The 27,613-nt window shown below is 44.1% G+C and overlaps 1 protein-coding gene across 1 annotated transcript in view; it reads left to right on the top strand.

Annotated features, from left to right (window-relative positions):
• Window positions 1-27,613, top strand: part of TRIM67 (tripartite motif containing 67) — a 257,154-nt gene that overhangs the window by 18,414 nt on the left and 211,127 nt on the right. Inside the window, exon 3 of the mRNA XM_029594191.1 lies at window positions 1,926-2,048. Coding sequence (XP_029450051.1) covers window positions 1,926-2,048 — 123 coding nt within the window. The remainder of the gene's footprint in view (window positions 1-1,925; window positions 2,049-27,613) is intronic.

Below are 27,613 nucleotides of genomic sequence, written 5' to 3' on the forward strand. Positions count from 1 at the left end.
GGTGCCAACATTAATGTTTCTAGTACTATAGAAAACTGGTGGTAGTTGTACTCTAGTTCATCCTCTGTGTTCCCACAGTTTACAGAGGCACTGTAGGGTACAAAGTCAACATAGGTTGATATTGTAGATTTGGACTTGAGTAGCAGTTTTCTTAATTTTGAGAGCTCTTCAAGTTCCTTTGTCATCAGCTGATGTGCATAAGTACAGTTAATAGCTTCTGGGTATTCTCTAGACACCAATGGAACCACCACACTCTAGGGGCCAACCCATTCTAGGGAGCCCTTTCCTGCGCAAAGGAAAGGGAACTCTCCCCGGGTGTAGCCAGCCTATCTCTTAGCACCCTCTGACCCATGTTGAACCGCTGTTCACATGGAAACCTCCTCCACATCGACTCGCCACGCTTGAAGGCTCGTGCTCCACTCTAGGGGCCAACCCATTCTAGGGAGCCCTTTTCTGCACAAAGGAAAGGGAACTCTCCCTGGGTGTAGCCAGCCTATCTCTTAGTACCCGTTGACCCATGTTGAACCAGAGCCGCCCTTCACATGGAACCCTCCTCCACGTCGACTCGCCAAGAAAAAAACCCGATGTACTTGGGCTCAAGGAAGGCAAAGCAGGGAAGTGATCCAAGCCTGTAGAAGATGGCAGATCACAAATTGAGCTGAGTCTGCCAATAAAGGCAAGCTTAACGTGTTGAGTAGGGGTGAGGGGTGTGGAGCAATGAAGGGATGGGTGAAGCAAGCCTGCAGAGGAGGGCTGTAGAGTAGATGGATGGGAAGAGGAACTGGGAGGGAAACAAAGGATAGGTCAAGGGGAAATGGGGAACAGAGCAGGCTAAGGAAATGTAGAGAGTGCAACAGGAGAGAGAGTATTTAATGCCCTGCTCCCCAACATAAAATTCAAAATATACCCATGAAGGTGGGGAACAATTTATAAAGTACAAAGTATGCAATTTATAAAGTATAAAGAAATTGTGAGAGAAATGGGGAACTTGAGAGAGTGGTAGGGACAGGCAAGGGTGGTGGAGAAAGTCAGTGGTGTGGTTGAACTGTGGAGGTGGTGGTAGAGACTGGTGGGGATGAATGGTGGAGGTGGTGGTAGAGACTGGTGGGGTTGGGGATAAGAAAGATTGGTGGTATTTTTGAGTGCTTCCCTAGTTTTTGTTTTGGCCACATGAGCCTTCCCTATGTCCACATTACCTGCTCCTCTCTGAACATTGAAATACAAGGTGGTCAGTCACACTTGTGAGCCATTGTGTTTTGTTTTGGTTTTTTTTTTTTTTGCTGGAGGAGGAGGAGCTGTAATTTGTGTTGAGTTCAGCAGCATCAATCATTTCCTCTGGCAAGAGTCCGTTTTCTGCTGCTGCTATTGCCTGTGCTGGTCATGTATATGGGCTGGAAGAGCTGGGCAGACTGTATTGATAGAGGCTGAGGGAGAAAGGACATATGTGGGTCCTTCTCATTTCCCTTCACAGAAAATGGGAGAGCAGGGCTGGCAAGTAGGGGGTCTGAGCCAATATCACTGTGTCTCCATGCTGGAAGAGGAGGTAAGAGAGTCTGTGGGTAAGTGGGGTGTTGAGAGGCAACTAGGGAATCATGCTTTTGTATACTTTTGAATTAGCTTTTTTATGCCTAGCAACAAATTTATGATTTGGGTAAAAGTAATGCCATTTCAGAATTGCATGAGAAAACAATTTTTGTCATTTTTATAGAATTTTTAATTCTCTTTTCTTTGCAGAGAGGGCTAGGAATTGTGTGAGTGATCACATGAACATTTAATTTGGCACAAATGTAAAATTAATTCTGCATGCATGGTGCTATGTTTAATTCTGACCCAATGCCATATGCTGAAATTTTGTTTTGTCACAGCCATAGTGGTAACTGCCAGGCCTGTAAGAAAGTGGCTGTAACTTTTAATTTTTCCCTCAGGAAAATGGCTTGGATTATGAAGCCTGCCTTGTGGCACAGTGCGATGCATTGGTTGATGCACTAAATCGTCAAAAAGCAAAATTGCTCACGAAAGTAACGAAGGAACGGGAGTACAAATTCAAGGTGAGTGAGCTCGCTGCAAGCCACTGGTGATCTAAAGAGTGCTGCTGAAAGATGACACCTCTTAGCACAGAATTGCTTTAATTCAGTTTACGTGGTACTTGTTGCATCTTTGGAGTTTCATGGTTTAAAGTTAACAGCAGTGTTAAAGCAGTTTGTCAAGTATTTGACTGCGCTCTGTATCAGGTGTGGCTGGTGAGATTGATGTTCTTTGGCAGGCTTATGTGCAGTTAAAAGAGATGAAACCCTTGCAATGCGTATCTGAATTTTTAAAAATGTATTTTTATTTTCAATGTTTTCCAAGAGACTGTGGGGTAGATTTTCAGAAATGGCGCGTTGGCGTACTTTTGTTGGCGCTCCAGGCGCAAACAAAAGTATGCGGGATTTTAGTAGATACGCGCGTAGCCGTGCGTATCCGCTAAAATCCTGGATCGGCGCGCGCAAGGCTACCGATTTCGTGTAGCCGGCGCACGCCGAGCCGCGCGCCTACCTCCGTTCCCTCCGAGGCCGCTCCGAAATCGGAGCGGCCTCAGAGGGAATTCGCTAACGCCCTCCCCTCACCTTCCCCTCCCTTCCTCTACCTAACCCACCCCCCTGGCCCTGTCTAAACCCCCCCCCTACCTTTGTTGGGGGATTTACGCCTCCCAGAGGGAGAAGTAAATCCCCGCGCGCCAGCGGGCCGCTGGCGCGCCTAGACGCAAGCTGGTGGTGGTTCCGGAGGGCGCGGCCACGCCCCCGGACCGCCCCGGGCCGAAACCATGCCCCCGGGCCCGCCCCCGAAACACTGCGTCCCGCCCCGAAAACAGTGCGCCGCTCGGCCACGCCCCCGACACGCCCCCCTCGGAAAACCCCGGGACTTACGCGAGTCCCGGGGCTCTGCATGCGCCTTTAGGCCTATTGAACATAGGTGCACCGGCGCGCAGGGCCCTGCTCACGTAAATCCGGGCGGATTTACGCGAGCAGGGCTCTTAAAATCCGCCCCTGTATGTATACAGGAAGGGAAAGAATGTCAATATAAATCCTGCACCTCCAGTTCTGTAACATACTGTGCATCCACAGAAATTCCCCCAACAATGGAGCTTGACTGTTTCCCTTACAGCTCATCAATCAAAAATATATTTTCAAATTCTGGTGTCATCTCACAGTAATAGCAGCACAAACACCTTCCACTGCCAGACATGTTGTGAACTAACACAAAACCCTGCAAAAAAGATACTCAAAATCTATCCCGCAAACTCATCATAATGTAACAGTAGTAACACAAGAGCCCTACCTGTGAGAAAGCACAGGTAAATATTACACTGGATCCCAGAATACCAATAAACCACCTACTGGGGAAACAAAACAAACCCGATTGCTGTAGATCCCTACACACACACTATACGCTAGTAGAATCTCTCATCTTGATCACATGCACAGAGCAGAGACATACCCTCACTAAATACAGAATAAAGTATCACAAATTAGAACCAGCATTATGCAGACAAAAAGTGAAATGGAAACCCCAAGAAGCCAGACTCTGTCGGATGAATTTTAAAACGACTGCGCATGTAAAAATCTGCACTTACACGAGTGGCTGGGCCCTGTGCGTGCCGCATGCATTTTCAAAAGGGCCCGGCCATGCGCATAAGTGCTGATACGCGCACAAGTGCAGAGCCTTGAAAAAGGGGCAGGCCGGGGGCATGGTCTGGGTAGGAAGAGGTGGGGTGGGCGGTATGGAGGCCGGCCAGGATAACGCACACCGGCAGTTGGCCGGCGTGCACAAACTACTTCTGCTCCAGGGGAGCAGTAAGTAGTAAAACAAAAAAACTGTAAGTTGCTGGGACGGGTTTAGGGGGTGGGGAGGAGAGGAGAGGGAAAGGGAAAGAGGGAGGGAGTTTAGGTAGGTGGGTAGGGAAGTTTCCTCCCAGTCTGCTCCTTATTTGGAGCAGACTAGGAGTAAACTGGGGAAGGCCCAATTGTGTCGCTGTGCATAATATACTGAATTTCCCCCCCTGTGCGTGCTGCCCACACATGAATATTATACATTACATTTTCAAGAAAAATAACTTGAATTTGCATGTTTGAAAATATCAAAAAGAGGAAAAAATATAACTTAAAATGAACAAAACCTCTGCATATCTAGTCCCCAACTTGGGATCCAATCACAACCACAGGAATAATAACTAAAGATGTGCTTCGGGTAAAAATTTTGTGTCGGGCTTTGTTTCGGGCCTCCTCATGGGAATTTCGTTTTTCCCATGGTTTGGGGTTTTTTTGGGGGGGACCCCGATTTTCGGGTTAGCACGCACTAATGGGAGTTAGTGCGCACTAACTCAAAAATGAATTTTTTTCGAAATTTCGGAAAAAATCAATCATTTTTCGGTTCTCCCAAACCATTCCGAATTAGGCAATTTAGTTGACATTGCCTAATTCTGGAAAAGTGATTGCACATCCAGGAGGACTAGCCTAGTGGTTAGTGCAGTTGGCTACAAACCTGGAGACCAGGGTTTGAGTCCTGCTGTCGCTCCTTGTGACCTTGGGCAAGTCACTTTACCCTCCATTGTCTCAGGTACAAAACTTAGATTGTAAGCCCTCCGGGGATAGAGAAATACCTACAGTACCTGAATGTAAACCAATGTGATATCTCAGATCAAATATCAGTATATATAAATAATAATAACACATATAAGATATGGTGTCTGAACAGGAGTTATTGAATACAGCTGCAGATTATTTAACACTTACTCCACTGCTACTTGGGAGGAGGTGATTACAGATGGCTCTTTATTTTTCAAAAAATTATTAAGTTGAGAGGGAACATAAAAAATATATGTAGAATTTTTATATTTAATCATGCATTTGCATGGAAATTTTAATAGAAAAGGCCACCAAGTTGCATATCCTGGGGCCACCTTTGAAGGAATTGTTTTCTCTTCAGCTGTGTTACCCTTGCCAGATCTGGGAAGACACTAACTTTCAAATCTAGGAATGTCTCTTGCTGATGTCGGAAAAACATTCTTAAAATCCACTCCTTATCGGATTGCAATAGAAAGGAAACAATTAAAGCTGAAGGCTTGATTTGTTCTCTTTGAGTCATTTCTAGGATTTTCGTAATATCCATGTCCGAAATCATAGGTGTCAAGACTTGAAAGCCATTTTGAGATGAAGAGTTCTTTTTAAATGGAGGGATATAGTAAATTCTAAAAACCAGAGGTATAGTCTGTTCAGATATTTTCAATATCTCTATTAGGTATTTCTTCCACATATCTTTGGGTAGTATTAAAGGATTTTTAGGGAAATTTATGAACCTAAGATTCTTCCCTTTACTCTGATTCTCAAGCTGTTCCATCTTGTTGGATAGTAATTTTTTCTTTTATAAATCTCTGATCTGTGTTAGAAACAACCTTAGTCTCTTCCTTCAGAGATAAACAAGTTATCTTGTTTTCTTTAACAGAATTTTCCACATTTTTAAATCTGATATCCATATGTTTAATTATAATCTGTTACAGGTTTTAACTGTTGAAATACATTCTCGTTCAAAATTTGGATTGCTTCCCAAATGGATTCTAATGAAATTACTTCCGGCTTTACCAAATCTTTTCTGGTCACAGCAGATAATTTAATTTCCTCCCCATTTAGTTGTGAAGAATCTGCACCATCGACAGCTTCCCTGGGATCGGAAGGAGCTCTATGGGGCTCTACCATAGTCCCAAGAGCACTCCCATTCTCCAAATCCATGTTGCTTCCTTCCCCCATTTCACCCACCAGTAATCCACGGGGGTGGCTAGGAAAACGGGCCTCTGCTGGATTATCCAGGGGTCTTCGGTCCTCCGGGGACAGGGTTGTTAGTAGCTCCTGCAGGGCGGCAGGTTCTACTTCCTCCTGCTCACGTGAGCCAACTCCCGAAGCAGTAACATCCCGGACCACATGGGCATTCATCGGCCCTACAGCAAGAGGAGTCATGGGAGAGGTCAAGGACTCACGTTCCCATGCTCTACATTTCCTTACAGAGTGCGGCATCAGGAAATGGATTGAGATCCGACGGAGCCCCGCTCACCAGCATCTACACAGATCCGCCATCTTGGATCCCGGGCCCACAGATTTTATAACATGCACTTGCCGGCGCATGCATGTTTTAATATCTGCACGTCGATGTGCACGTGCTGGGAACCACGCGAATATGGACACACGTGTGTACCTTTTAAAATCTACCCCTTTGTGTAACAATGGAAAAACAGAATCACCATTCCTCATAAAACAAAAAGAAACATAAAGCATCAATTGTAATAGTAAAACCATACTAATAAAATAATTTTAAAACCATTGACAAATAGATAACTTCTATTAATTAAAATCATATACATTTTTAAAAAATTTCCCAAGCACCAATAAAATATTTCAAAACAGCACACATATCATATAACACCCAATAATTACTAGGGATGTGAATCGTGTCCTCGATCGTCTTAACGATCGATTTCGGCTGGGAGGGGGAGGGAATCGTATTGTTGCCGTTTGGGGGGGTAAAATATCGTGAAAAATCGTGAAAAATCGTGAAAAATCTAAAAATCGCAAAACCGGCACATTAAACCCCCTAAAACCCACCCCCGACCCTTTAAATTAAATCCCCCACCCGCCCGAACCCCCCCCAAATGACTTAAATAACCTGCGGGTCCAGCGGCGGTCCGGAACGGCAGCGGTCCGGAACGGGCTCCTGCTCCTCAATCTTGTTGTCTTCAGCCAGCGCCATTTTCCAAAATGGCGGCGAAAAATGGCGGCGGCCATAGACGAACACGATTGGACGGCAGGAGGTCCTTCCGGACCCCCGCTGGACTTTTGGCAAGTCTCGTGGGGGTCAGGAGGCCCCCCACAAGCTGGCCAAAAGTTCCTGGAGGTCCAGCGGGGGTCAGGGAGCGATTTCCCGCCGCGAATCGTTTTCGTACGGAAAATGGCGCCGGCAGGAGATCGACTGCAGGAGGTCGTTCAGCGAGGCGCCGGAACCCTCACTGAACGACCTCCTGCAGTCGATCTCCTGCCGGCGCCATTTTCCGTACGAAAACGATTCGCGGCGGGAAATCGCTCCCTGACCCCCGCTGGACCTCCAGGAACTTTTGGCCAGCTTGTGGGGGGCCTCCTGACCCCCACGAGACTTGCCAAAAGTCCAGCGGGGGTCCGGAAGGACCTCCTGCCGTCCAATCGTGTTCGTCTATGGCCGCCGCCATTTTTCGCCGCCATTTTGGAAAATGGCGCCGGCTGAAGACAACAAGATTGAGGAGCAGGAGCCCGTTCCGGACCGCTGCCGTTCCGGACCGCTGCTGGACCCGCAGGTTATTTAACTCATTTGGGGGGGGGTTCGGGAGGGTGGGGGATTTAATTTAAAGGGTCGGGGGTGGGTTTTAGGGGGTTTTAGTGTGCCGGCTCACGATTCTAACGATTTATAACGATAAATCGTTAGAATCTCTATTGTATTGTGTTCCATAACGGTTTAAGACGATATTAAAATTATCGGACGATAATTTTAATCGTCCTAAAACGATTCACATCCCTAATAATTACAACTAATAAGGATAAAAAAAAAAAGCCCCTGCTGTCCATACCTGGGAACCCTTGATTTCCAGTCACCCTGAGATTGACAAGGATTACGGGTTAGGGGGGTGCACAGACTTTACCTCTCTCTCTCTCACACATACTCGCATATCCATTCTCTCTGACACATACACTGTCACATACACACATGTACACGCTCTTATATACATCCACAACCTCTCTCTCTCTCACACAGACACATTCTCAGGCTCTAAGACTTTCTCTCTCTCCCTCTCTCCCTCACCCCCCACACAAGCTCTACTCCCCCGGATTCTGTCATACACACACACCCTCTCATTCTCACTGGTTCACTCATACACACACACAAACACACACACACACACACACACACACAAGCAAGCTCTCAGTCATTCTCACACACACACTCAGACCCTCATGCAGGCTTGCATTCATTCTCACACTGCTCCCTCCCCTACCCCCCAGGCATGCACACATTCATTCTCTCACACATAGAGACTCCCAGCCAGGCACCAATTAATTCTCTCTCTCACACACACACACACACAAACACACCCCAGGCAGACTCCCATTCATACACATGCACACACTGAAGGCAGACTCCCCCTCTCTCTTTCTTTTTCTGGCTATTGGGAAGATGCCAATCACTGCTATTAGTACTGAAGCCCATTCTGCTACCTCCTCTGTGTAGGCCCTGCAGTAATAAAAATTTGCGGGGCTTCCAGTTCTCCATGCTGATCTCGTACATCACAAGATCAGCATAGACAAAGTGCTACTCTTGCACATTCTCAAAGATAACATATGCCAATCACTAAAAATTCAAATCTTTTTTTTTTTTTACCTTTGCTCTCTGATCTTAGTTTTCTAATTGATTGGTGAAAGGCTTTTTTTCCCACATTCCCTTTCTTGGTATTTTGCCAATTCCTTTTACAGAGTCTTTTTTTTTCTGTTTCTTCTCTTTCCACCTGTCTTCTTCCCTTCCTCATCAAACACACACATGCTGTCTTTCTCTCATACACTCAGGCCCTCATTCTCACATGCTGTCTCTCTCTCTCACACACACACAGGCTCTCTCTCACATGCTGTCTCACATGAACACATAGGCTCTCACTCTCACATGCTGTCTCTCTCTCACACACACAGAGGCTCTCACATGCTGTCTCACATGGACATAAGGACTCTCATTCCCACACACAATCTCTCAACTCACTGTCATATACACATACACACACACACACACACACACACACACACTCTACAGGGCCTCAGCCTCCCTCTCGCCTCTGGGCCTCCCTTTCACGGGTTGCTGCAGGATGGGTTTCGTGGTGTCCCTGATCTTCTTGGGCCACTGTGAAGTGGGATCTGCAGCGACTCTGCGACTGGGCCTCCTCTTCTCTGGCTGCTGCAAAGTGAGATCTGCAGTAGCCCTGCCACAAACGATGTTCCTCCTCCTTCCTAGCTGCATGGCTCCAGCAATGTTTTTCTTCCGTGACCATGCGGGCAGGACGGAGAAGAAGCACCTGGAGGTTTGGGTGTGACTTTCTTTGGGCCGTGGTGGAATGAGTTCCACCATGGCCTTGCTGATCTTCCTGCTGTACATGGCCACGCATGTGCACAGCTTAGTGGGAACAGTGGCCAGCACACAGCATAGAATAGCATGCTTCCCTGCTCTGTCACTGGTGGCATGAGGTACACCAGCAGCTGCATAGATCTCCCTATGTCAGCCGCCAATGCCCCCCTAAGGCCATGCACCCGGGAGCATTGGACTCCTCCTGCCCCCCCTCCTTCAGTATGCCACTGGCTCACAACCCTTACACTCATGACTTTACAAACAACTTTATTAACACAGAGGTCCATACTGAGTGGTACAGTGAGCAGGAAGTTATCTGGATAAAGTTACCCTGGTGGAGTCTCAGGCTTTAAATTAAATTTAGAAAAGTCTGAAATCCTGAATATATCTGTTCCCAAAGATCAGCTTTTATATTTGAAGCAAAGGTTCTCTTTTAAATGGGCTACTAAACATATCAAATACCTGGGTATTCGAATAAGCAACTCATTAGAAGACCTATATGACCTAAATTTCTCTCCTCTCATAAAGTCATTATCTCAGGACCTCGATATTTGGTCAGACTTTGTCCTTTCTTGGTTTGGCAGAATGGCGTCTGCTAAAATGAACATAATTCCTCATCTGGGTTATCTCTTTTAATCTTTCCCTATATATATATCTACAGCCATATTGAAAAGACTACAAAGGAGAATCTTTGCCTTCATCTGGAAGCGTAAACACCCATGGATAAAGAGATCCATCTTATACAGGCATAAATTACAAAGGGGACTGAGTGTGCCTAATATCTCTTGGCAGCTTCGAGCCATTGTGGATTGGCATACAATTAAGGCCGGGAAACAATGGGTCTGGCTGGAATCCGTAATGGTGGGTGGATTACCCTTATGGTGCCTGGTATGGCAACCACTTTCAGCATGGCCTCCGGTACTCTGGTTGTAATGGAAGCCCAAGTTGGTGGGCTCTCGTAGGTATTTTTATAAGTCTTATTAATTACAACACTCACTTTCCTGTGGACTGATCATTATCTTCCTATAAACATTGGATATCCAAGGGGTGGCTACTTTTGAAAAATTATGGGGTAATCAAAGAATGGTTTCCTTTCAAGAATTGCAGGAGATGTTTAAGCTGGATCCTAGGGAAATTTTGCACTATCTGCAGGACAGACACTTCTTAAGGACAGAGAAAGTGGAAAATGATCTAATGTTAGGGAAAACTCAGTTTGAACATTGGTGTGACCAGGATGACTCCTTGAAAGGAACAATCTCTCTCATTTATAGGTTCCTTAACCAAGATCCAATAGGGAAAACTTCTTCTGTAAAAGCCTGGAAAGTAGATTTGGGGAGGGAGATTCCTGAAGAGACATGGCATCAAATGTATTTAAATGTTAAACACAGCTCTATTTCAGCCCTCCTACAAGAAAACAGTTATAAGATTCTGTTGAGATGGCATTTCACCCCAGAGCGTATTTCTAAGTTCACCTTGTCCTATTCGAACTGCTGCTGGAAAGGCTGCGGGGGCATTGGATCCTTCTACCACATGTGGTGGAAATGTCCAAAAGTAAACAAATTTTGGAAAAATATATTTGCACTTGCATTGGGCTTGGTAGGGTTGACTCTGGATTCCTCTCCTGAACAAGCTTTACTGGATGTGCCATTGGATACGGCAACAATTTATGCTTTCAGCGCGATGTGCTTTAGCTTACAGATGGCAATCAGAGTCGATCCCCACGCTGGATGAGGTAAAACAGAGGATGAATAAGATATGTTTTCTAGCCAAATTAACTGCTTTAAAAATAAGACTAAATTTTATAATATCTGGAATCCCTGGATCACAGAGCAAAAGCTAGCTTTAGTCCCTGCCTGACGACTGATTGTCACCCACTAGGTTGTTTGAATTATTCACTTTGCCAGACTGCAATGTTAATGTTGTTGTTGTTATTGTTGTTATTTAATGATTGTGGGAAAGGAACGAGGGTGGAAGAGGGGTGGGAGGGGGGAGGTATGGTTATGGGGTTATACAACAGGGGAATAAAAAAAATGATACACAAGTCTTTGCACATCCGGTGAAACTACAAATATGTTTATTAAGCTATAATGTAGAATATGTTGTACTTTTTTTTTTTATATTTATACTTTATTAAGATTTTAAACAAAATATATTGTAAAAATCAAAGAACAAATTTTGTATGCCAGGAAATCATTTAACCACTTCTTTAACATTATCAAAGAACAAATTTTGTATGCCAGGAAATCATTTAACCACTTCTTTAACATTATCAATTACATCAAAATTCCTAGTCCACATCATGGGAGGATATTTATCAAGGAAAAACAAAACATAAGGAAAACTGTAAATATAAATTTACTAATCCTGGAGATACTTTTTTATTTTTGCAGCCTATACCTCAATCTCTTTCTTTATCTTCCAGAAAGGATTCCAGGTGGGTGGGATCCTGGAAAATAAATTTATTCTTTTGGAGAACAACCTCACATTTACAAGGAAATTTTAAAAAGAACGGTGCTCCAAGAGTCAAAACTATTGGCTTCAGAATCAAAAATTGTTTCCTCCTTAATTGCGTGCTCCATGACACGTCAGGGAATATCTGAACCCTTTGTCCACAAAACAGGAAATCCTTATTCTTGAAGTACTTCTGCATTATTAAACTTTTATCTTTTTCTCTACAAAAAGTAACCAAAAGGGTTGCTCTTTGGGGGATATCATCCACCGAAGTCTCCAAAAAGGAAGTTAAATTTGGGCATTCCTGCTGGACTTGGTCCATTCCTTCCTCACCCTCCTGGCTCCTTAATCTGGAGTTTAACACCTAGTACATTTTTTATATACTCTTATCTATCATTGGAATTGACAAAACTAACAAATATTTTTTTTAACAACTCATTGGCTGATAGCAGTCTGGAAACAGGAAAATTTAAAAATCTTAAATTTCTAACCCTATTTTCATTTTCCAGATTCTCCAACTGCCTATGGATTACCAAACTATCCTTAATATAAGAGTTGTTAACAGCCTGTAAAGTCAAAACTTGTGCTGTTGTTGTTTTACCCAACTCTTCAAATTGTTTTAAATGATTATTATGCGATTCTATTACATTTTTAATTTCTATAGATGTTTTGTTACTCTGAATTATAGAACTAGTCATAACTTTCTGAAGTTCAGTAATTGCCCTCCACACATCTCCCAAAGTTATATTTTGGGGATCTATGGGCTCTGGAACTGAAATCTGAAATCCAGAGCCCACCCATATCCCCAGTTCTTCTACCTCCCCACTATCTGTGGGTTGTAAAATGTCAGTATTAGTTGTTTCCACAACTCCTTGTATCATACTTTGGGCTATGGTGCCAGGTAATTCCATTAGAGATTGGGGTTGCTGCAATTGGCTGGGACTTTCAGAGGCTCCAGAGGGAAAAGATATATCAGGTATTGAGTTCAAGTTGCGGGCTGATTGACTTACCCGCCTCATAACATGAGAATCCATGGGACCCCTAACCGCTTGAACAGCCGGAGATGATGTCCAAAGTTTAGTTTTCCTTTTTCTATCCATTTAGATTAGAAAAGAAAGGAAGGAAAATTCTTACTAAGGGCTTTTTCTTTACCATCTGGAAGCCTGTAACATCAGGACTGACCTGAAGCCACGCCCCCTCAGTGACGTCATCAACTAGGGTTGGAATGCCAAATAAATTTGGGGGAGGTGCGGCATGCAGCCACCGGTGCGCTCCTTAGTAAGAATTTTCCTTCCTTTCTTTTCTAATCTAAATGGATAGAAAAAGGAACTTTTGGCCAGCTTGGGGGGGTCAGGAGGCCCCCCCAAGCTGGCCAAAAGTTCCTTTTGGGCCCAACGAGGGTCCCGGAGCGAACCCGCGGGGAATCACGTGACGCCGCGTCACTCCGACGTGGCGCCGACGTCACGTGCTCCTCGCAAAGGAGTTCAGAAATGGCATCCTGACTCCCCGCTGGATCACCAGGGAGTTGTGGTAAGTCTTGGGGGGGGGGGGGGGGGGGTTTAAGGAGGGTGAGGGGTTTAAATTTTTATTTAGGATCAACAATCGCGATTTCCAACTTATTCAACATAGCTATGTTGAATAAGTTGGAAATCCGATCGTTTTCGCCTCATCACTTTTTTAAGTTAAAAAAAAAAAAAAAAAGTTGCGTTTTACATTTAAGTTCAAAACGAATGCACACCCCTAGTATTCAGTAGCAAGTCCGGGAACGTGGGCCCTTGAGGAGCGAGTACCGGTTCCAGACTGCATCCTGAAAAACAAGAGAGAGAGCAAGGCCCCCGAGGAGTGGGTACCTCTGGTAAAATCCAAGGAGGCAGAGTAGTAAGGTATGCGGAGAGCGAACCCCATCAGCAGCAATACCTGGAGGAAGCTACGTAATCCTTTCCTTTCCTGATCGTAACCTTTGCTAACTTGATTAGTTAGCAAATTCAGAGATCTTAAGTATCCGATAATGATGACGTCATCTCAGGGGGACACCCCTGAGGTTCGCACCACTGCTGATACTTGAGTCGGGGCCACGCCACGTGCACGCCCTTAGGCTTCTGGGAAACATGGCAGAGTGCAGTGTCTAGCCAGTCCAGAGACGCCGGGGAAGATCGGCAAGATGATGCCACGGCAGCCAAACTTCCATCAAGCAAAGAAAGAGTCACAAAAGAGGTAAGGTGGGCATAGTGGAGACATCGGGCAGTGACGGTCGCAACTGTACCCCCCTTCAAAGAGCGATTTCCTCTTTGGGTACCAGGTTTGGGTTTTGAAGGATGCGCGATGTGGAATTGACGAAGCATCTCTTTGTCCAGGATATTGGTCTGAGGTTCCCAAGAGTTTTCTTCGGGGCCGAAACCTTCCCACTTTAAAAGGTATTCAGAAGTATTGCTTCTTTTACAAACATCCAGGATCTCTTCGACTTTGAATTCTAAGTCGTCTTCTGCATTGATGACAGGTGGGTCTTGAGATTTGGAAGAAAATTCGCTGAGTATGAGCGGTTTCAGAAGTGAAACGTGGAAAGCGTTATGGATGTTGAGACCAGGTGGTAGCTTCAGATGGTAGGTGACTTTGCCCATACGTTGAAGAACTGGGATTGGTCCCACGTAGCAAGGAGCAAACCGAGAGGAGGGTAGTTTAAGTCTGAGGTGCTTGGTTGACAACCAGACCTGGTCTCCTGACTTGAAGACTGGAGCTTGCAAATGGTGAGCATCGTAGTACTTCTTAGCACGGGCACTCACTTTGATTAGCATGTCCTTTGTCTGAACCCACAGTTTATGGATATCATCAGCAGTGGATTGAGCTGCTGGGGATGTCACTGAGAGCTTCAGTGGAAGTGGCGGTGTTGGGGAACGTCCATAAACCACTTCAAATGGTGACAATCTAGTAGATGTTGCTGGATGAGAGTTGATGGCGAATTCAGCCCATGGAAGCAATTTGGCCCAGTTAATCTGTCGGGACGTGACATAGGCTCGAATAAACTGCTTCATAGTATGATTCATCCGTTCCGTCTGGCCATTCAACTGCGGATGGTAGGCTGAAGTGTAGTCTAGAGTGATGTCGAACAACTTGCACAAGGCCTTCCAGAATTGTGCCATGAATTGGGACCCACGGTCAGAAACGATGTGTGAAGGTAGCCCGTGGAGGCGGAATATGTGCTTTATGAAGAGTTTTGCAAGCTCCAAGGCTGAAGGTATGCCAGGGAGCGCCACTAAGTGTGCCATCTTGCTGAATCGATCCACAGTCACCCAGAAATTCTTTTTCACTCAACGCACAATAAAGCTCTGGAATTTGTTGCCAGAGGAGGTGGTTAGTGCAGTTAGTGTAGCTGGGTTCAAAAAAGGTTTGGATAAGTTCTTGGAGGAGAAGTCCATTAATGGCTATTAACCAATTATACTTAGGGAATAGCCACTGCTATTAATTGCATCAGTAGCATGGGTTCTTCTTAGTGTTTGGGTAATTGCCAGGTTCTTGTGGCCTGGTTTTGGCCTCTGTTGGAACAGGATACTGGGCTTGATGGACCCTTGGTCTGATCCAGCATGGCAATTTCTTATGTTTCTTATGTTCTTATGTAGATGGTGTTCATTCCTCCGGAAGAAGGTAAATTGACTACAAAGTCAGTAGCGATGTGCAACCAGGGCCGATCGGAACTGGCAATGGTTGCATCTGACCCCACGGTTGTCCAGATGTAGGTTTGTTCTTAGCACAAGTAGTGCAGGATGCCACGTAGGAATAGGTATCCTTTTTGATAGTAGGCCACCAATACAGCACCTGAATTTTGAGCAGGGTACGGTGTTGGCCAGGATGGCCGGCCAGCTTAGAATCGTGTGCCCAAAAGAGCACTTTCTTCCTGAGTCTCTTTGGAATGATAGTTTTTCCAGCGGGTACAGACCTGATGGATGCCAAGAGGATTTTATTTGGGTCAATTATGTGCTGTGGCTCATCAGGCACATCCTCTGAATGAAACGAGTGTGACAGAGCGTCTGCTCTGGTGTTTCGATCTTCAAGGCGAAAATTAAGCACAAAATTGAAATGATTAAAGAATAAGGAACATCTGGCCTGTCTGTAATTCAGACATTATGCATAGGAGAGTTGGTCTAGGTTTTTGTGATCCGTGAATACGGTTATTTGATGTTGAGCGCCTTCGAGCCAAGGCTACGATTCTTCGAATGCGAGCTTTATTGCCAAGAATTCTTTATCGCCGATCCCATAGTTTTTCTCGGCTGGATAAAATCTTCGTGAGAAGAATGAACAGGGACGTAAGGCTTTCGAATCTCCAGGTCGGCTTAACACAGCCCCTACCCCCACATCCGAAGCGTCAACTTCTACTATGAAGGGCTTGTTGCGGTCTGGATGCCACAAGCATGGTTCTGTGGAGAAGGCAGTTTTCAATTTCTTGAACGTGGAAATGGCCTCCGCTGACCATTTTGAAGCATTGGCACCCTTGCGGGTCATCGCAGTCAAGGGTACAGTTAAAGCTTCGATAGTAATTGGTGAACACCAGGAATCTCCTTAAAGCCTTCAGGCTGGTAGGTTGGGACCACTTCTTGATACTTTCAAGTTTGTGAGGGTCCATTTGGAAGCCTTCCTTTGACACTATGTAGCCTAAAAAAGGCACTGAGTCTTTGTGAAATTCACACTTAGAGAGTTTGGCGTATAGCTGGTGTTCGCAGAGACGGTGGAGTACTTGCTTGACGTCTGCAATGTGGGTGTCCAAATCCTGGGAGAAGATTAGAATATCGTCCAGGTAGACCACAATGTCCTTTACAGCAACTGAGCATATCAGATTGCTAACTCCTCCTTCCACAGGAGTAGATTCATACAAGATTGCCAACTCCTCCCTCTCCTGGAGAAGAGCATTAAAGATTGCTAACTCCTTCCTCTCCTGGAGGAGATTCCTAACAGGTTGCTAACTCCTCACGGAGAACCATAACAGTTTGCTAACTCCGCCTACGGAGTCTTACAGATTCGTAACAGATTGCTAGTTCCTCCTACCAAGGGAGCTGATTCATAACAGATTGCTAACTCCTCCCACCAAGGGAGCTGATTCATAATACCATGGAGCAATACAGAGGCATTGTGACATTTTCCGTTTTATTCACCATTCCCTTTCTAATAATTCCTAACATTCTGTTTGCTTTTTTGACTGCCACAGCATACTGAGCCAACAATTTCAATGTATTATCCACTATGATGCCTAGATCTCTTTCCTGGGTGGTAACTCCTAATAAGGTACTGACGGTCGACCCCTGTGACATAGTGAGGGCAAAGGCGATCGGCGCCATTTTGAGTACTGGCATCTGACGGCCGGCGTGCAGGAGGTCGATCCCGGACCCCCGCTGGACTTTTGGCAAGTCTTGTGGGAGTCAGGAGGCCCCCCCAAGCTGGCCAAAAGTCCCTGAGAGTCCAACGGGGGTCCCGGAGCGACCTCCTGCACTCTGGCTGTCCGATGCCAGTACTCAAAATGGCACCGATAGCCTTTGCCCATACAATGTCACAGGGGCTACCGGTGCCATTGTTCAGCCCCTGTCACATGGTAGGAGCACAAGATAGCACCGATGGCCATGTGACAGGGGTTGACCAATGGCACCGGTAGCCCCTGTGACAAAGGCTATCGGTGCCATGATGAAACCGGCACCAAGGGTGTGAGTGCAGGGGATGGCTCCTGGACCCCCCACTGGACCACCAGGGAGTTTTGGTAAGTCTTGGGGGGGGGGGGGTTCAGGAGGATGGGGGGTTTGTTTAAATTTTTATTTAGGTGGCCGTATAATTCGGCGAAGATTCGTGTATTCGTGGGGAATCGCGATACGTTTCGCTTCCCCACGAATACTACGAATAGTGCAATATACGTTGCGGATTGCCAATACGGCGAAAATGAATGCACACCCCTACCCATCCTACTCCACTACTCACCCACCACTCCTGAGTTTACTTTCTTATATACTCTTCCCTGGACTCCTAGATAATTAGCTTCAATTAGTAGTAATTCCTTTCATCTCAGATAACTGAATCTTAAACTGTTAAATTGCTTGTAAAAAATGGTTTTCATATTCTACCTATTAATCTTTACTGGCTTTCACTAATACTTTTAGTTTTTATTTCACATACCTATTTTAAAAAGTCTTTGTTTAAGAATAAATTTTACCTTACTTTATCTATAAGATTTTAAGGAATTAGACATAATAAAACAAAATGTCCTTAATTTAATGCAACAATTGTGGGGCTTATGTCCCAAGGCCTATCATTTGGAGAATCAAAGGCTGTCCCTTTTGCCTTCAGCTCTCTGCAATTAAAATGATTCATCTAAGAGAGGAATAGTCCAGGTTTCAATTAACCTACCCTTCCTTGAACCATCCAGAATCTCTTGCCCATCTCCCACAGAGTTTACAGAAACCCAGGAAAAAAATGGTTTACAGTGGGATCTGGTAGAACAAGGCATGACAGACACCCACCTTCTCCAACTTTATAGTATCCTGGGCATCAATCCCCACTCCCACAGAAATATTGGACATCCAGGATTCAAAATCTCAGGAGATACTAGATAACAGTGGGCTCTGGCAGAATAAGGCTTGTGCTGAAGAGACACCCACTCTCCCCACTGTTACCCTTGCAAAATGCTTTTTCTGCATTGGAGAATGAAGAAACCTCAGCAATAGATTTTGAAGTGATTTCTAAAAGTGAAGTTACCCAATGCACCCAGAAGCCCTTCAACAGAATCAAATGTCATAAAAGAAAGCTGCTTCTGCTGAGAGTCACAATCACCAGAGGAACCAATGTGGGAGCACATTTTGATGGTAACACAACAGTTAAATGCCTTCCAGGATCCTCAGCTAGTAGAAATGCAAACCAGATAGTCCAAGTCATTGAAGAATTAACTGGGAACTTTGATATCAGTTTTATCATCCAACTGGGGATCAATGACATCAGTAGAAATGGCTTCCATGAAGTACAAAAAGATTTCCAAAATCTAGGAAGGATGATAAGACACACTGCAAAGATAATTGCCTTTTTGAAAGTATTACCTCTTCATGGAAAGGGAAATGAGAAGCTATACCATATAGATAATTTCAATTCCTGGCTCAAAACCTGGTATACAGAAAGTGGTTTTGGATACATTGGAGGCTAGGGTCGTGTATGGAGCAGTAAAAGGCTTTATGGAAAAGATAGCCTACATTTGTCTGTAGCAGGAAGGAGGATACTAAGTGAGAAATTCAGATCATATATTATCAGACATTTAAACTAAAGAATGGGGGTGGCAGGAAATGGCCAATAAAATTGACATGTCACCCCCAAGCAATACAAGAAGTGGGAGGAGAAAATAAAATCAATCAGCTCAAAAAAGCAGAAAAAGTGTCTAGGAAGTGCAACAAATCAAGAGAGAAAAATTGGAAAGTGATGACTACAAATGCTCGGAGTTTGGGCAATAAGATCCCAGACCTGCAGGCCCTAATGGTGGAGGCGGACTTAGACATTGTTGCGGTCATGGAGACATGGTTCACAGATTCTCATGATTGGGATACGGCCATACCAAGTAGGGATGTGAATCGTTTTTCTGATGATTGAAAATATCGGATGATATTTTCAAACTCGTCAAATATCGGATGATATTTTCAAACTCGTCAAATATCTGGGAGTCCCCGAAAGCGATAGGAGAACAATTCTCTTATCTTTTGGGGGGGGGGAAGAAATGGCACATAAAAACAACCCCCAAACCCACCCTGACCCTGTAAATCTCATTATTTAGAATCACCCACCCTCCTGACCCCCCCAAAGCTTTTGTAAAGTACCTGGTTGTCCAGCAGGGGTCCTGGGAGCAATCTCCTGCTCTTGGGGCCATTGGCTGCCACTAATCAAAATGGCGCCAATGGCCCTTTGCCCTTACCATGTGTCAGGGGCTATCGGTGCCATTGGCTGGCCCCTGTCACATGGTAGGCGCAATGGATGGCCCGCACCTACCAAGGGAAAGGAGTAGAAGAGTTGCTGGAGAGGGTAAGTAAAGGTGGCATTTTAAGTTTATTTTTCTTGATTGACTGCCACTTTAATTATTATGTATTATGTGATGTGTCTGCTGTTTTGAAATATTTTATTGATATTTGGACAATGTTTAAATAATTTTTATGAGTTTTGTTTGATGTTATTCTGTTCATCAGCTGTTTTGAAACATTTATTAATATAGTTTTACAGTTATTTCTGTGTGGGGATCAATAGCAGCTTGGCTTGTTCTGTTTTCCTAATAGGGGGTGTATTAGTGTTTAGGACCTGATTTAATATTTGTAGTGTTACCTTTTCATAGGTAGAATTGTTACTGTTTGCGTGTGTTCCATAATTCAGGTGTAACTTTGTATGGATTAGTTTCTGTGCATTATTGCAGATCCTGGAACTGTGTAAGGTGCTATATTTCTCTTTCCATTTCTCCAGGTTTGCACTGCATGCAGAGTGGCTTTTTTTGGTTTTCCATTCCAGTTTGTCTCCATGTTTATAATGTGTGGTCTTTCTGTACTTGGTGAAAGTAGGGTCTGTGTGTGTGTGCCCGAGGTGAGGTATTTTACTAGCATGTAGGCAATTGTATCAATCTTATTTGTTGTGTTTTCTCAATATGATATGCATTAGTGGTAAATTATAGGGGTGTGCATTCGGATTGACCGCATTAGTAAAATGCAACTCATATTTTTTTTTTACTTAAAAAATTGATTCGACATAAACGATCGGATTTCCCACATATCGAACATAGATATGTTCGATATGTGGGAAATCGCGAATGTTGAGCCAAAATAAAAATATAAACCCCCTCACCCTCCTTCATTCCCCCCCCCCCCCCCCGACTTACCACAACTCCCTGGTGATGGAGCGAGGAGTGAGGACGCCATTTCTGCAATCCTTGGCGAGAAGCATGTGACGTCGGCGGCACGTCGAGTGACGCCGGCGTCACGTGATTCCCGGCTCGTTCGCACCGGACGGCTCGTTCGGCCCAAAAAGAACTTTTGGCCAGCCGGGAATCACGTGACGCCGCGTCACTCGACGTGCCACCGACGTCACATGCTTCTCGCCAAGGATTGCAGAAATGACGTCCTCACTCCTCGCTCGATCACCAGGGAGTTGTGGTAAGTCTGGGGGGGGGATTAAGGAGGGTGAGGGGGTTTAAATTTTTTTTTTGCACATATGTACATATACCCAACTCATTGGATTTTTTTTATGTCCATATTGGCCGCAAGTGGGACCCCCTTTCGGACATAAAAAATATGAACATAAAATTTTGCTCTGCACATCCCTAGTAAATTATTACCTTTTCATAAGGAGGGCTATTGTGCCTGGTAGTAAAGGGAGTTTGTTTTGCTTTTACTGAGATGTCATCAGAACCAGAATATCTTTTTTTGCATGGGTAATGCCCTAGTTCTGCTCTGCATCCATTGTTCGAGGTCAAGGGGTTTCCCGTGGATGCAGAGTGTATGTTTACATATAACCACGTGACGGTCATATATTCAGTGTGACTGTTAGGTGTGTCCAGGCCAAAAAAAGGTTGAGAACCACTGGACTGGAGAATCCCTTCTATAGAATCCACCAAAAGTAGAGAGACAGTGGATGCCCTACAAGGGGCTCTGTTCAAACAAATGGTAATGGAATCCATGAAGGAAGATGTGATACTCGACTTAGTGCTCTCTAATGGGGATAATGTCTCTAATGTATGGGTGGGTGCTCACCTCAGCACTATGATCATCAAATGGTATGGTTTGATATCGCAAATAGGATGCAGAGAAGTCACACGAAGACCCGGTTTTTGAATTTCACACATACGGACTTTGTTGAAAAGGGACCATACCTGGAGGTAAATGAGGGAGCTCAGAGATGTGCTGGCGGGACCACAGCATGACCTGTTCAGTAGATCCCTGGAAATGGGAGTGGTGCCGAGTGATTGGAGAAGAGCGGTGGTGGTTCAGCTCCACAAGAGTGGGAGCAGAAAGGAAGCTGGAAACTACAGGCTGGTTAGCCTCACCTCGGTGGTGGGAAATTAATGGAGACTCTGTTGAAGGAAAGGATAGTGAACTTTCTAAACTCAAGAGGATTGCTGGATCTGAGGCAACATGGATTCACTAGGGGAATGACCTCTCAGACAAGTCTGATTGTTTTTTTTGATTGGGTGACTAAAGAAATGGATCGAGGAAGAGTGCTCGATGTGATCTACGTAGATTTCAGCAAAGCTTTTGATATGGTCCCACATACAAGGCTTGTGAATAAAATAAGAAGCTTGGGAGTGAGTGCCAAGGTGGTGGCATGGATTACAAACTGATTGACGGACAGCGTGTGATGGTAAATGGAACCTACTCTGAAGAGAGAGCAGTGTTAAGCAAAGGTCAATGTTGAGACTGGTTCTTTTCAATATCTTTGTGAGCGACATTGCATAAGATATAGAAGGTAAAGTTTGTCTGTTTGCGGATGATACTAAGATCTGCAATAGAATGAACATGCTGGAAGGAGTAGAAAGAAAGAACAGTGGTTTAAGGAAGCTTGAACAGTGGTTGAAGATATGGCAGTTGGGATTCAATGCCAAGAAGTGCAGAGACATGCATCTGGGATGTGGTAATCCAAAAGAGCTGTATGTGATGGGGGGTGAAAGGCTGTTGTGCAAGGAGCAAGAGAGGGTCCTTGGGGTAATAGTGTCTAGTGATCTGAAGACGGTGAAGCAATGTGACAAGGTGATAGCTAAAGCCAGAAGAATTCTGGGCTACATGGAGAGAGGAATAACTAGTAAGAAAAAGGAGGTGATAATCCCCTTGTATAGGTCCTTGGTGAGGCCTCACCTGGAGTACAGAGGACAGAGACAGAATGAAGGTGGTCCAGAGAAGGACAATTAAAATGGTAGATGGTCTCCATCAAATGACTTATGAGGAGAGGTTGAAGGAGCTAAATATTTATACCCTGGAGGAGAGGAGGTGCAGGGGAAATATGATACAGACCTTCAGATACCTGAAAGGTTTTAATGATACACAATCAACAATGAACCATTTCCGTTGGAAAGAAATCTGTAGAAATAGGGGTCATGAAATTAAACTCCAGAGAGGATGACTTAGAATCAATGTCAGGAAATATTTCTTCATGGTGAGGATGGTGGATGCCTGGAATGCCCTTCTGGAGGAGGTGGTGAAGACAAAAACAGTGAAAGATTTCAAAGGGGCATGAGATAAAGACTATGGACCTCTAAAGGATAGAGGATGGAAATGAAGACATGAGTGCATGGGGGTAACTTGCTGGTGTGGTGGTTACTACCCTTAACCAAAAAGCATTCATACTGTTTATGCAGCTCCATCATTGCTCTCTGCTTCAATGACAGGAGGTAACGGGGAATTGGACTCAAACAGCAATCAACAAGGGCCCTGACTTTGACGTTCTGGGAAACTGATAAGTATTGGGGGGGGTGGGGGGGACGACTTGTATGGTGCAGCAGAGGCTGCCATGGGCTTGCTGGGCAGACTGGATGGACCCTTGTCCTTTTCTTCCTTCATTTCTCTGTTTCTATGTTTAAGATCCCAGTAACAATAGTGTCCTGTATTTTTACAGGTTCATTCTTAGGGGAACAGGGCTGATTGTAATTGTTGAATTTAATTATCAAAATCTCAGGGGTGGGGTGAGGAGACCATATGAGCCCAAGTCCCATTGGCCTCTGCACTTTTAAGTACCTAGCAAGGCCTTTGTGTGTGCAGCACACTGCTACCTAGGTAAAATGTAGCAGGATTAAACAGGGAGGGCAGGGAGTGATTCAGGAGCAGGATTTAAATTTAACTGCTACTCAGCTAAAATTATGTGGGAAGTCTGATCAGAAATAATGCTCGCTTAAATTATCTGGATAACTTTAGTGTATATTCAGGGGTTGTAACCATTCCTAAGTACCGCTGAATTCTTACTTAAAGTTACTTGGGTAAATTCCTGCTCAAGATTCACTGGCATTTAGTAGGATAAGTTGAGACTTATTTGGCTAAGTGGCGGCATTTCAATATTCGGCTGCATTTACCAGCTGCCACTTAGCAGGATAACTATTCATCTGTCTAAGATAGAGCTTTCCAAACTGTGTGTCGCGACACGTTAGTGTGTCGCCTGCAGTGTGAAGGTGTGTCGCGTAAGCCCAGTCAACTCCGACGCGAGTTTGGGCTTTTTTCCCCTAGCGATTCAATTTTTTTTTTTTCAGTTCATGGGTTGCTTATTATTGGGTGATATTTGCTGTCAGTCGTGGGTTTTTTGGGCTTGGTCAGTGGGACTTGAGTCCAGCTGTCTCTGTCATTGGCTGCTGCTACTGCCGATGAGGCCTGGCCACGAGGAATACTGACTGCAAGCAACAGTGTCTGGTGATCATGGAAGGTGTTATGCACCTCGGCAGGCTTGAACCCTGAAGGGAGTGAAGCATTTAACTGGCAACAATCAAAAAGAAGAGAATGTGGGGGCCAGACGTGTGCTGGGGGGAGAGAGAGATCAGTGTGTGGGGGACAGACAATTTGTTTTATTATTGTTACTCATAAATTTTAAAAATAACAATCTTGAAATATATATTTTTAATATAAATGAAAGGTTTTCATGAGATAGGTTGTGTCATGAAACATTTTATTTATGTATATTTTTAAGGAAACATACATAAATTATCAAAATACATTTCGATCATTTAATCTTTAACCTCTGGTTTGCTAGTAGACTGAATTACTGTGTCATGAAATTATGTTTGTCTAAAAAGTGTGTCACCAACATGAAACGTTTGGAAAGCTCTGGTCTAAGGGGTGGGTAGGACAGAACATTCTGGGGAAGAGCTATTTAGCCATAGCAAATGTAACCCCAATATTTAAAAAGGGCTCCAGGGGCGATCCGGGAAACTACAGACCGGTTAGCCTGACTTCAGTGCCAGGAAAAATAGTGGAAAGTGTTCTAAACATCAAAATCACAGAACATATAGAATGACATGGTTTAATGGAACAAAGTCAGCATGGCTTTACCCAAGGCAAGTCTTGCCTCACAAATCTGCTTCACTTTTTTGAAGGAGTTAATAAACATGTGGATAAAGGTGAACCGGTAGATGTAGTATACTTGGATTTTCAGAAGGCATTTGACAAAGTTCCTCATGAGAGGCTTCTGGGAAAAGTAAAAAGTCATGGGATAGGTGGCGATGTCCTTTCATGGATTACAAACTGGCTAAAAGACAGGAAACAGAGAGTAGGATTAAATGGACAATTTTCTCAGTGGAAGGGAGTGGACAGTGGAGTGCCTCAGGGATCTGAATTGGGACCCTTACTTTTCAATATATTTATAAATGATCTGGAAAGAAATACGAGTGAGATAATCAAATTTGCAGATGATACAAAATTGTTCAGAGTAGTTAAATCACAAGCAGATTGTGATAAATTGCAGGAAGACCTTGTGAGACTGGAAAATTGGGCATCCAAATGGCAGATGAAATTTAATGTGGATAAGTGCAAGGTGATGCATATAGGGAAAAATAACCCATGCTATAATTACACAATGTTGGGTTCCATATTAGGTGCTACAACCCAAGAAAGAGATCTAGGCGTCATAGTGGATAACACATTGAAATTGTCGGTTCAGTGTGCTGTGGCAGTCAAAAAAGCAAACAGAATGTTGGGAATTATTAGAAAGAGAATGGTGAATAAAACGGAAAATGTCATAATGCCTCTGTATCGCTCCATGGTGAGACCGCACCTTGAATACTGTGTACAATTCTGGTCGCTGCATCTCAAAAAAGATTTAATTGCGATGGAGAAGGTACAGAGAAGGGCAACCAAAATGATAAGGGGAATGGAACAACTCCCCTATGAGGAAAGACTAAAGAGGTTAGGACTTTTCAGCTTGGAGAAGAGACGGCTAAGGAGGGATATGATAGAGATGTTTAAAATCATGAGAGATCTAGAACGGGTAGATGTGAATCGGTTATTTAATCTTTCGGATAGTAGAAAGACTAGGGGGCACTCCATGAATTTAGCATGTGGCACATTTAAAACTAATCGGAGAAAGTTCTTTTTTACTCAATGCACAATTAAACTCTGGAATTTGTTGCCAGAGGATGTGGTTAGTGCAGTTCGTATAGCTATGTTTAAAAAAGGATTGGATAAGTTCTTGGAGGAGAAGTCCATTACCTGCTATTAAGTTCATTTAGAGAATAGCCACTGCCATTAGCAATGGTAACATGGAATAGACTTAGTTTTTGGGTACTTGCCAGGTTCTTATGGCCTGGATTGGCCACTGTTGGAAACAGGATGCTGGGCTTGATGGACCCTTGGTCTGACCCAGTATGGGATTTTCTTATGTTCTTAACTTAGCAGGATAAGTGAAGATATTCAGACGTATGTGGCTAAGTAAGCCAGATAAGTTAGATCTGTTATTGATCAAGTCTAAAGTTAGCCAGAAATACTTATCCAGCTAACTCAAACTTGTATATTCAGCAGTGAGGATGCACTGGATGGATGCCATAGAGGCAAAAACTCATAATAAAAACTTTTAAAAATATATCCGAAGCAAGAAACCTGTGAGGGAGTCGGTTGGACCATTAGATAACCGAGGGATTAAAGGGGCTCTTAGGGAAGCTAAGGCCATTGCAGACAGACTAAATGTATTCTTTGCTTCCGTGTTTATTAATGAGGATGTTGGGGAGATACCAGTTCCGGAGATGGTTTTCAGGGGTGATGAGTCAGACGAACTGAACAAAATCACTGTGAACCTGGAAGATGTAGTAGGCCAGATTGATAAACTAAAGAGTAGCAAATCACCTGGACCAGATGGTATGCATCCTAGGGTACTGAAGGAACTAAAAAATGAAATTACTGATCTATTAGTTAAAATTTGTAACATATCTTTAAAATCATTCATTGTACCTGAAGACTGGAGGGTGGCTAATATAACTCCAATATTTAAAAAAAGCTCCAGGGGCGATCCGGGTAACTATAGACTAGTGAGCCTGAGTTCAGTGCTGGGAAAAATAGTGGAAACTATTCTCAAGATCAAAATCGTAGTGCATATTGAAAGGCATGGTTTAATGGAACACAGTCAACATGGATTTACCTAAGGGAAGTCTTGCCTAACAAATCTGCTTCATTTTTTTGAAGGGGTTAATAAACATATGGATAAAGTTGAACTGGTAGATGTAGTATATTTGGATTTTCAGAAGGCATTTGACAAAGTCCCTCATGAGAGGCTTCTAAGAAAACTAAAAAGTCATGGGATAGGAGGCGATGTCCTTTCATGGATTTCAAACTGGTTAAAAGACAGGAACCAGAGAGTAGGATTAAATGGTCAATTTTCTCAGTGGAAAAGGGTAAACAGTGGAGTGCCTCAGGAATCTGTACTTGGACCGGTGCTTTTCAATATATATATAAATGATCTGGAAAGGAATACGATGAGTGAGGTTATCAAATTTGCGGATGATACAAAATTATTCAGAGTAGTTAAATCACAAGTGGATTGTGATACATTACAGGAGGACCTTACAAGACTGAAAGATTGGGCATCCAAATGGCAGATGAAATTTTATGTGGACAAGTGCAAGGTGTTGCAAATAGGGAAAAATAACCCTTGTTGTATTTACACGATGTTAGGTTCCATATTAGGAGCTACCACCCAGGAAAAAGATCCAAGTGGATAATACTTTAAAATCGTCGGCTCAGTGTGCTGCAGCAGTCAAAAAAGCAAACAGAATGTTAGGAATTATTAGAAAGGAATGGTTAATAAAACGGAAAATGTCATAATGCCTCTATATCGCTCCATGGTGAGACCGCACCTTGAATACTGTGTACAATTCTGGTTGCCGCATCTCAAAAAAGATATAGTTGCGATGGAGAAGGTACAGAGAAGGGCAACCAAAATGATAAAGGGGATGGAATAGCTCCCCTATGAGGAAAGGCTGAAGAGGTTAGGGCTGTTCAGCTTGGAGAAGAGACAGCTAAGGGGGGATATGATAGAGATCTTTAAGATCATG

Source organism: Rhinatrema bivittatum, chromosome 3 (genome assembly GCF_901001135.1).
Source record: "Rhinatrema bivittatum chromosome 3, aRhiBiv1.1, whole genome shotgun sequence".
NCBI classification, from domain to species: domain Eukaryota; kingdom Metazoa; phylum Chordata; class Amphibia; order Gymnophiona; family Rhinatrematidae; genus Rhinatrema; species Rhinatrema bivittatum.